At 39.6% G+C, this 12,267-nt stretch overlaps 1 protein-coding gene across 1 annotated transcript in view; it reads left to right on the top strand.

Moving 5' to 3' along the window:
- The window catches only part of LOC136864532 (lysophospholipase D GDPD1), a 316,094-nt gene that overhangs the window by 57,488 nt on the left and 246,339 nt on the right, over positions 1-12,267 (top strand). The window contains exon 3 of the mRNA XM_068226316.1: positions 7,989-8,170. Within this exon, the coding sequence (XP_068082417.1) occupies positions 7,989-8,170 (182 nt within the window). The remainder of the gene's footprint in view (positions 1-7,988; positions 8,171-12,267) is intronic.

Genomic DNA, 12,267 nt, shown 5'->3' with positions numbered 1-12,267 from the left:
CAATTTTTACGTCTGTAAACTATTAAAGTTTTGAGATATAGATACACTCATTTTAAAATTTCATCCCCATTTTCACCCCTTTAACGACGGAATATCCAAAAATCCTCTCTTAGCGAGCACCTACATCTATCATGAATATATTCCCAAAATTTCATTTCTTTATGTCCAGTAGTTTTGGCTCGGCGATGATGAATCAGTCAGTCAGTCAGGACAATTATTTTATATAGATAGATATATGCATAATGCACCCGCTCTCTTCCTGAGTCCCAGACTAGCATTAATCTCAGGGGTGATCAGTTCGAAAAAGATAAATAATACATTTAATAAAGAAAATCTAATTATATATCGGCGCATCAAATGAACACAGGGATGAACGGGGCATGCAAATTAAGGTAACGGGGGACGACTCATTCATGGATACAAATTTTTGACTCCACAATAGGACTGGGAAGTGACAACTTAAATTCCATGGGCATACTGGACTAACTACAATAAAAAAGATACGGAAACTGTTTCCTATTGAAATTGCAATGAGGAGCAATTGATTCACTTATTTTGCAAACTACACATGATGACAATTATTACATTGGGACACTTCCATCCTGAAAAATAAATGACATACTACTTGGATTTACCTCACTACTCTGGTAGTGTAAAACATTTGATGAATTCGCCCCAATTCGTTACTGGGGGTCGAATTCACATCCGTATGAGTGGACGTTTCATCGCTGGAGATCTTCTTTCGGAGACGAAGGCATGACAGTAACTATTTACTGTCATCTCCTCGTTCCGTTTGGACATGAGACACTTCCGGTATGTACATTCTGGTGAGCCGGACACCCACCGTAGAAATGTTATCGTCTCGAAAAAACGGGAATTTATAGTACGGACAAACTCTAGCCTATTATATACAGATTCACAAACACGCCAGGTAGAGTTCATTAACTCAAAGCCTTTTTCAATATTTACACTTGTCAATACGACAAGACGTACAGGAAAGGTTCATTACTATGATCTGACAATGAAGACATGTGCAGTCCGTGGGTTATCTTCGTATCTACCGCTAACAATCTCCCCCATGAAAAACCAACATCTGGTTCTGAGCAGTTCGACACATGACGACTGTCCCTATCATATCCTCCTATGATTATTAAATGATATAATTATCATTCTTTATCTGATCATTATAATATTCTGTGATTACCATCAATTAATTTATTATTATCATTAATTTCAATTATAATCCTATATTTGATTATTATCATTTGTCATCCGGGATGATTATATGCCAACCCTTGCCGACGTTTCAAACGAAGGGTCGTTCTTCCTCGTAATTTATCCGCATAAATTTATTACCAGTTTCCTAATAAATTATTATTATTATTATTATTATTTTCGTTACAATGAATCATCGTCCAAAAATCTCTTAATTTTCCGTCATAATTATTATTCTCAAAATACTATTGCAAGTTCTTCATCTTCTGCTTCTTCAACTTTTCATTATTATTATTATTATTATTATTATTATTATTATTATTATTATTATTATCATTATTATTATTATTATTATTATTATTATTATTATTATTTCCATCAGTGGAGATTATCATTATCGCATCACTTATTCATCATGGGATTAATATCTTACATTGATCTCACCATAATTATTCTCAAATTAATCAAATAAATTCTTCCCATTATTATTCCTCTTTATATTATTATTATTATTATTATTATTATAGTATCTTAATTTCACGTTTTACACTACCGTTAGCGATATTTATGGTTAATGCCTAAGCTTTTACAATTTCAGTCTACTTTGGCACTAAGCAATTGATTTAAGACAAGATTCACTTGGATTATTATTATTAAAATGGAAAGTTGATATTTTAATTTCCACTCTTTAGAATTTAGTCACATATGTTAAATCCCGTTATGAACCACCAAGATCTGCTTTATGTCGGTCGGGACAACACTGTATTCGGGACCGTACCTTCAGTTTCGTACTGCCGTTAATTTATATGGGGACACACGTCCTCCCAAGACACATCTCACAACCTATGGCACATCGCGACTGGGCAAATACCTCCAATGCCGGCGATTGCTAAACTATTCCTTCCAATTTAAAGTCCATTTCCTTTTATTGGAACTCTTTAAACATTCAGTTCGTAAATTAATCCTCGGTGCGTGGATTCTGCCACTCATAACACCGGAATATGCATTTTATATCATCTTAGGCCTTGAGATTCATCTATTTCATCATTACAAACAGTACGGCTCAATTTATTTCAAGCCGGATATTCGTCCCTCATGACTTCCAACTCTAAATATGGGCTCAAACCACTCTGGGATTTCCACATATCGTGACCATTCTAATTCACGTGCCTTTATCGCTTTTAAACAAATTTTAATGGTTAAAATAAAGTCCAAATGTGAAATCAACAATTTACGTAAAATCAAACTGACTACGCGAATTAAATTCTTTAACGCTACATGTCATCTCCACATTGATTATTATTTGCACTAGCTAACTCACGAAGCACTGTCATTATTATTATTATTATTATTATTATTATTATTATTGTTTACTTTGCCAACTCACAAACATTATTATTATTATTATTATTATTATTAATATTATTATTATTATTATTATTATTATTATTATTATTTCTTGCAAACACACCGAGCATTATTATTATATAGAACTTACGAACGCCCAAAGCACATAGAACATTATTATTATTATTATTATTATTATTATTATTATTATTATTATTAATTTTATGACCTTCCGTACGCAACACAAATTTTACATACCCTGGCACTTTCATAATCTGGCTGTCTGGTAGAAAATATTCCTAACTAAAATACAAATAATCACCGCAGTGATTGAAATCAAATAAATGGGTTAGCACAAAAAGGAATTTAACACTTGCAATGAACTTAAATCAAAGTATTACAAACAGCATGCATTAGTTGAAAGAAATATATCCCATATTTACATTATATACAACAAACAAATACTCAAATTAATTAATCTAACCCATTATTACGTTAATATAAATTAGTTCGTCCGTCTAACAAAAAAATTAAAATCATGGATTTGGGAGGCGGACCATGTTAAGTAACCATAATTAATCTACATTGAACCCCGTTTAGTCGCGATAACATCCCCAAATATTAAATTTGTGTACTCATTCCTATGTAGAATTCCATTGTCTCGTAGCGGATGAGAAGCCTCCTGGCCCCATGGTAATTTACTCGTCCATAATATCGCACTTTAAAAATTTAACACAATAAAACACTTCTGGGTGACTATCCATGATTAATACCTTACTTACAGAATTTACATTAATTTATACAAGAAGAAAAAAACACTTATAGGTGCCTCTAGACCCATTACATATGCACAATTATTCTTCCTTGAGACCGAATCACACGTCGTGACACATTACGACGAAGTGTCGTTTCATTTGAACTGGCGCGTATCGCGTTCTTCAATCCGCACTTCCTGAAGTATACGATGCCGTCTTGTGATCACCTCGCTCCTACAGTTCCCTGCTACAATAATTGTTACACCGTCTATCATGAAATATTTATTTCAGGCTCTGAACACTGCCTTCAAAAAGTATTATCGGCGTTCCTGTCGATCCTTTAAATTCCAACACATGAAATGTTGAGAAATGTATTAATTTCACATAGAGTGATACTGATAATTTACACTCGATATACTGAATAATTATCACTGTTCGTCTTCACCTTCATGACTACTAACGTACTTTCACTCTAACAAAATCTATAATGAGTATTCTGGTACTGAATTACGGAGTCACCGTGTCAGCGTAACAAATTATTTCAAACGACTGGTTGATGTGAAGCTCGACTAGTCACAACTGGTGACTGGTAACAACTGGGTGATGTGAGGTTTTTTTCGGGGGGGGGGGGGCGAAGCCCGCTCCCCCCGCGTGACCAACGCCTCAATCTATATGGCCTCCGACATGCTATTTTTCCTTGCCATTCCATCGCCTGGGGATCAGTCCGTCTGGGCACTGCTGTGACTAGCGCGGTCCTTGCCGGCTGCGGAGCCATGCGTCGAGTACCACTAGGGCCCGACGCACGACTCCACCTCCTTGGGGTACCTCGTACCCAGTCTCCGATCCCGGAGAATGAGGCCAAGCCCGCCGAGGCGGGGGCCTCCTGGAAGGGGGTGTGTCATGGCGCCGGGCCTCCCTTCTCTCTGCCCGCGCCATGGCCCTGTAGACTGGGCAACTGCGGTGGGAGGGCGGGTGTCCTCCCGCGCAATTGGCGCACACCGGCGCCTCCTTAAGTGTTGCGCAGGCCGTGTGGTGGTGATCACCACTACAGCGGTTGCACTTCACTTGGAGTCCACAGCTACTTGACGGTGGCCCCACCTCAGACAGCGGAAACACTGCAAGAGCTGCTGAGGGGGACGTTTTACTCTGACCTGACTGCCGCTACCGCTACACGCTGAGGTCCTCTCCTGATTGGCTCCTCGGTTGACTGCTGTCCTGGGAGCAGTCTTGCGTTGCGGCTGGGCGGCCCTCCCTGGTGGGCCGGCGTCGCCGCCATCTGCTTCGTTGTCCGGCGTCGTCTTCTTCTTCCCGGACGTGTCTTCTCGGCAGGGGAAGAGGCCTCGTCCTGGTGACACTCCTCCCGGCCTGGTGACCCCGGGGTAGCTGGTGGCTCTGCTGCGTCGCCGTCCTCTTCCTTCTCCTGGCTGGCGGTGGCGGCGTCGTCGGTCGGTGCTGACACTTGACTGCGTTCCCTGTCCTGTACGGCGCACATCGAGGTCTGCAGCTCGATAGACATGCTGGCAGGCTGGGCCTGTACAGCAGCCTCAGAATGCCAGGGGGCGTCCTCATCCACTGAAGTGCAGCAGTCTGTCGTCTCGGGCACTTTCCTGGATTGCGCCCGGGTAACAGATCTTTCCTGGTAGGCCTGAGTCTGCGTCCACTTCGTGGAGGTGGTCCATGGAGGAGCGGTCTGCGTCCACTTCGCAGTACCGAGCCGCTCAGCCTGGGTCGCACAGTCGCAGCGCCAGGGGGTGTCATGCTCCACCTCCGTGGTGGCGTCGCTGGTCGCTGGCTGGATGGCCAGGACTAGGTCGGTGTTAACCGCCCTATTCCTTAACCGCCTCGGCGTCTCCATGGTCTCCGTCGTGGCCCTGACTGCGCCGGTGTTCATCCCTGGCACTCCGTCCCTCCCTGGTAGACGGATGACCTGGAACAGAGAAGAAAGCTCCCTCACCGTGTCGCACATCCGCTCCTGGTCGTGATGCCGTATAATGAGGAATCTTGGTAGGAAGCTCTCAACGGCCATGGTTGTCGAGATGATCCTGCCTCCTCGGTGAGGGCGCCGCATTCTGTCCAGGACGAGGCCCCGTTCAGAAGTTACAGGGCGCCCCGGCCTGTAGTACACGAGCAGCGCTTCGTGCGCCGGGTCGTTGTAGCCTTCGGAGAAGAAGAAGCCATTAGGGGGTTCACACCCGTTCCTGTACGGCTCCGTCTCCACCTCGATCTCCGGCTCCTCCTGCGGCAGCTCCGGCACTGGTTCCAGCATCTGCGGCTCCGTGTTGCTCTCCGGTGTCGTGTCGTGCCGGTGAAGAGATCTCGGAGTAGGAGCCCGATCGCCACCGCCCGTTCCTGGGTCGTCATCGAATCCGCCTGGTTGTCCATCCTGGTCCTCCTGTAATAAACTCTGAAAGAGAAAGAGCGAGCACTGAGAAGTGCTCAGCTCAGACAAATGCTTTTCCGAAGTCGTACTAATAAGTACAGCTGCCTGGTTAGCACTTGAGAAGTACTGAGCGCCTGGCAAGGGGAGAGAGAGCGCAGCGAGAGGCACGTACGTCCTTTCACCACGGCTGTCAGCTCGTCCTTGGGTGGGTGATGTGAGGTCCCACTACTGGTTATTTATGGACGATATGGTTTCCCGTCGAGGTCATCCCTGGTCATCTCATGGGGAGGGGGGTTGGTTATCCTAAATTGGCATATGCAGGTGGATTTGGATTTCTTGATTTATCCCACTTACTAAACTTGCGATACACATTCATGTGTCGTATTCTGAACTCATATCGTTCGGTGATCATGGAAATATCACTTAATTCCTGTCCTCCACCTTTCGCGTGCGAAGTCGGCGTCCCTGATGGCGTGCTCATCTTGACCAATGGCGAGATAGCGTGGGTCATTTCCAAGAATTCATTACTTTAATTTATTACAATTACTATTTATCAACACGGGAATGATATCACAAAAATCCCCTCTATTCAATTCTGTGGTTGGAATAATTTAATTATTGTTATCGGAGAAGCTAACTGGAGTTCACTCTGAGTTACTCTTATGTTGGTTTATCTGCAAGCCTCTGATAAATTTTTCCATTGGTCAACACCGCATCGGTTAGTTTAAAATCTCTTCGTTGCAACCTGACAACACAAAATGCCTCGAGGCGTTGGAAAATACTGGTACGTCATATTCTCGGTATCGGTGATGCACCTTGCTCGCCCTTGTTCAGAAATAAATATTCTTTCACTTCCGTGTAGTCATTACTTCTGTTGTTGTAAGCTCTAGATTTAATCCTCTTAGCTTCTGACCAAGAAACATTCTCCCCATAATGACAAGCTTAACTGTGGCGACGGACTGTCGCGATATGTCTGACTATGTTGAAATTCTTCCGTCCACACAAAACTGACACTGTACGTAATTTATCATTCCCATATATCTGTATTTATATTATAATCAAGAAATCATGATATCTAGGGCCTATCTCATCCGGGTACAATAATAAGATGAATACATTGACATGTCGGTGTGGGAAGAGAGAGAAATAGAAAGAAAATACAAGAGAACTAGGACAACCTCCACACTTTCACACACTGTCGTCTGACAGATTGGCTCGCTCTTCATCAGTCCCAGGTCTTCTACGTCCATTTCTTCTTAGCCCCCAATGAGCTTGTTCATACTTTTTATCTGTTAATTTGCACTTGTTTGTTCCTTTCCATTACTTATATTGACTTAATGGGTCCTTTTTTCCTTTTGTACTTATCCTGTATTCGTAGTATTTTACCACCTGTGTTCACTCTTCCCTTTCGGTGTGTGTATCTGGCTTTCATGTACGCTATGCTTCCTATAGCAAGACTGAAGATCTGTCAGGATGGCCTGTTTGAGTCTTGAATCCTAACCTCCTGATGAAGCTGGGAAGCAGAAACGAGGGGCTGAGATGAATTGGATGTGGAAGAACTGAGATTGATGAGGAGAAAACCATTCTATTTGAAGATGTGAAGATTGTCCTTGTATTTTTGTGTTTTCCTTCTATTTCTCCCTCTTCCCACACTGACTGGTCATTGTTTTTACCCAATTATCTGTGCCTTTCAATCTTTCTATGCCTGGCTTATTATTAACGAGAATGAGTTTATTATGAATGACTAAACAAAACCATGTATAGGTATTAAGTAGGTTTGTTTTGATAAGTTAAAAGAAATATTTACAGTCAACATTTGGCACATTTGTCCTGTTTATGCAAAATTACATATGCTTAGTTTTCATCCTTTTAGTCCATGTGGAGTTAGTGAAAAATCTGTTGATATCTCACTAAAGGACCGTATAGATTTTGGCATGTAAGTATAGTAGATAAATGAGCATTCAATTTACTTTTGCTATATTGGGGCTGCTCTTAAGAACTGTCTCATCAAGAAAATTGGGGAGGGAAATGGCTTCAAATGCTATTCTTGTTTGCCCTAAAGTGTTTTATCACTGCAGTTCCAGGTGAATGCTGGGATAGTTCATAACTATAAGGCATGGCTTCTTGCTGATCCTAGCCCAAATCAAATATAAATGCACACGCTACTAGTACAGAAACTATAGCAACACAAGTCAAAAGACAAACTTCACATGCACTAAATATGAGACTAACTGTTATGTTCCAACGATTTTAAAAATTACTTTGAAGTTACATTAATTTTTTTTTTGCAGGGCTGTGGAGGCTGGAACAGATATGCTGGAGTTGGATTGTCATCTGACGAAGGATGGATATGTTGTCGTTTCCCATGATCACAATCTTCTACGTAGTACTGGAGTGGATTGTAATATATCCCAAATCAACTTCAAAGATCTGCCATTGCTGAAAACTGAGTTGCCCCTGGATTTTGATCCTGGTAATTATTAAATATTCTTTTTGCTTATGTACATGGCTTTTCTTTTCCCCAAACTTCGAAATCCTAAGAATATACAACTGAAGATAACATTTCGTATGTTGCGTTAAATCTGTTGTATGCAGTGAATGTCCAAACCACAGACAGGTTATTTATCAAGTGTATTTTGTCAAGGATATGGGTTCTTAGATTCCTGTCCTCTGCCAAGAGAATTGGATTTCTCACCTTTCTCAGTCTCATTTCTCTTACACAGATTCTGTGGGCCTATTTTCTTTCTAATTTAACAATTATAACTTCTTTTCTTGAGTTACTCTTTTATCATTCAATAGAAGAAATGGCTTTTATGATCCTTTTATGTAGTGTTGTGTTTTAAAGCAAAAATCTGTTTACAGCCACTACTATGTTAATAATTTTGTGTATTATTCTGACTGAAAAATAGAATTTTTTTTTTCTTTTCTGTCAACTGAGAAATAGTTTTCACTTTCAATAAATTAAATCTGAATACTACATCTACATACACTGACCAGCATAATTAATGGATCACTTAATTTTCAAAGGAAAAAATATGTTAAATTGTGAAACATTTGTTTTATAATTTTCATTGATTATTTTCATACCGAGCTCTATAGCTGCAGTCGCTTAAGTGTAGCCAGTATCCAGTATTCGGGATATAGTGGGTTTGAACCCCACTGTCGGCAGCCCTGAAGATAGTTTTCCGTGGTTTGCCATTTTCACACCAGGCAAATGCTGGGGCTGTACCTTAATTAAGGCCACGGTTGATTCCTCCCCACTCCTTCCCCATTCCTGTCCCATCATCGCCATAAGACCTATCTGTGTCCATGCAACGTAAAACAACGAGTGAAAATAAAGGGAAAATTATTATTTTCATGAAAAAATTATCTAAGTAATGTTATCTGTCTGTTATTATTACCTTAGTCACTTAGATACTTTGTTCATGAAAATAATCGCTGTAAATAATAAAACAAATGTTTCACAATTTAACATGCTTTTTCCTTTGAAATTTCAAGTAATCCATTAATTTTGCCACTTAATGTATATAAAATGAGTTTTGTTTGTACATTGCTGAGACTTAGAAAAGAATGGTTTTTCTGTATCTGTCGTGTCGATGGGAAAAAGGAAATATGATTTTTAATTTCCTGTCATCTGTACGTGCATCACAAGAAAATAACCAAACAGAATTTAATGAAAACATATATGTAAAGTTGGGGAATAAGGCACTACAGTCTAGGCTGTAAATAATATGATTCATGCTGGGTGAAATGGTAGTTTAGGGGAAGGCCTAACATTTAATTATCAAATATCTACATTTTAAATCAAATGTTACATAGGATACATTTTCCAATCATTTGTCTTATTCAGTTTTGCTGTACTTGCTATAACAGAGATACGCAAAATTCAGTCTTTTATTGCTTAGTGAATGTCGGCGCCGAGCATCGCTGACATGGAAATATTGTTCAGTTGTGTTAACTGGTGATGGTGGTAGGTTTCGTTGCGATTGTCTAAAGGTGATAAACCGCATGGTCAGCCCTCCCTACTGCATCTTCTACACATCGGATCCTGACTGATTTTCATGATGTGTAGGTGTCTCTGTAAGGTATTGTGGCCTGTCAACAGTCCAACTACCATTCGCATTCTGGTCCTATTCAAATTTATCAGGGCCTTTTTATAACTTTGGCTAGGCCCTTTGATATGTTCACGTGCCTGCCTTGCTATGGTTAACCTCTTCCAAATGTCTAAGTGAGACTGGTTTGTCCATTGGGACAAGACCAAGTACAATTACATCAGACCGTAATCCAGAATAAACATGGCGGACATCGGTATGCGATATGAGAGGTTGAGGGAAAGGTTATACATGTTTATTATAGTCCCCTAAGGAAAATATCACAATTTGAACGTCATGAAATGCAACTCACTAACTCAAAATATGAATAATTAAAGACCAAAAGTAACAATATAGCGTATTGTAAGTGTAAATGAAATTTCAGAGGGGAAAATAATGAAGGGAGAATTATTGTATCAACGTCAGGTTGAAACAGACACAGAGTATAAAATTATTTCAAATATGAATCTCCAGTCAGCAAATACGATATATAGATGTCAACAAAGAACATTTATAACCTTACATAAAATACTATGTAACACCACCATTAACCACAGCCCATTATGTAAAACATGCAAACAAATTTCTCCAACAAAATTTCAACCTTCCAAAATCCACCTGTATTGTTGATCAGGTACAAGCGATATTTGTATGATACACTTGACCATCTAAAGCACTTGTCAGCTTAAAACTCACCAAAATTGATGGTATAATTGTATTTTATATATAAAAATCATAATCCTGATGTTCACTCCACGGGAAATGGGTTTAGGTTTAGTTTACGCATGTTCATTGTAAAACGTTGAAAATTAATTACATCATTCTTGCACCACCGTTTAAGAATAACTTAGTCTCTAAATCATAAATTTTAGTCATTATTTCTGGGACTGATTTAATGTTCTTTGTAGTAGGGTACGTTGGCTGATAGGGCAAATGCTAGGATAGGCATCATTAGTTTAAACTTCGGAAGTTTGCGCGGAACTCGAATTAGATCACCACCTTCTATGGGTATACAATACATTTGATTTCAAAAATGATAAAATGATTAATCCACACAACATTATTAGTCCTATGATTCGGTTCAAAGTTTTCCTTACGAATGCTCTTAACCCAATTTTGTCTTAATACTAGGTCTTTTGGAAATGAAAACACTGAAGCTCTTACTTACATCCAGGCACACAGCACATTAAACTATAAACATATTGCATAGGTAACTAAAAATGTAGAAAAAACTTTCAGAGAAGAACACGAGAATCAACATTAACCTTTTCACCATCGATATTGTGGGAATAAATAAGCTCTTTGAGAACAAATAGCTTTTTACGGCACTGAAAGATGATCTGTAACCTTCTTAAGACTATAAATAAATATAATGTACAATTGATAATATTCAAATGTCCATAAATATTTGGTAACAACACGGCTTACACAAATCAAAACAAACGCATGCTAGCACTCCAGCTGCCGCCATTATGGACAGTTTCGATAGGTCGGTTAAGGTCTGAGATATTGTAGTTGGTCTTGATTGGGACATTACCAGTTTTACACTTCGGAGTGACACTCCCAGGAAGGGCTCTGGTCCTATGAAAGGACATTTTGAGCCTTGTTTCGCTAGTTTGTCAGCTTCTTCATTTCCACTGATACCTGTGTGCCCAGGAACCCATAATAGGGTAACTGAGCTAAGTTCACATGTTTGCTGTGATGTGCTTTGTCTCTTCTGCTGCCACTCATCTCCAACAAAGGCTTTTCTGCTGCGTGCCCACTATAACAGCCTGTCTAGTACCTAGGTGTTAATATAAGGAAAGGCGTAATCAATAAATGGGATTGTAAATAAAGGGTACAGATCTCTGCACATGGTTATGAAATTTTTTATGGGTTGTAGTAAGGATGTAAAGGAGAGGGCATATAAGTCTCTGATAATACCCCAACTAGAGTATGGTTCCAGTGTATGGGACCTTCACCAGGATTACTTGATTCAAGGACTGGAAAAAAAAAAAAAAAAAAAATCCAAAGAAAAGCAGCTCAATTTGTTCTGGGTGATTTCTGCCAAAAGAGTAGTGTTACAGAAATGTTGCAAAGTTTGGGCTGGGAAGACTTGGGAGAAGGAAGACTAGCTGCTCGACAAGTGTTGCATATCAAATAACACTAGTTGTTTTTATTGTTCACCCACCTATTCAATACAATACAATCTTAAGAATTCCAACTAATATTATCTCAAAAAGAATCGTGCCATATGAAAATTCTTTAAAATTTATAAGCATATAAATGAAAATCAATACTTATTAACTTCAAGAACCAATGCTCAACTTTCCTCAAGTTTTTAACAACATGCCATTTGGCAATTAAATGGAATGTGCTTTCTGATTTTTATCTTTATTGTAATATCTTTTAATATCAAGAACCAACCACCTATGCCATTATCCTCAAATTATTGTCATGTTTTTAGACTCAAATATTAACACAAATATTATTAAGTAAT

Source organism: Anabrus simplex, chromosome 2, assembly GCF_040414725.1.
Source record: "Anabrus simplex isolate iqAnaSimp1 chromosome 2, ASM4041472v1, whole genome shotgun sequence".
Taxonomy (NCBI): Eukaryota; Metazoa; Arthropoda; class Insecta; order Orthoptera; family Tettigoniidae; genus Anabrus; species Anabrus simplex.
The sequence above is the reverse complement of the archived record's forward strand: the minus strand, read 5'-3'. Positions and strand labels throughout refer to the sequence as shown.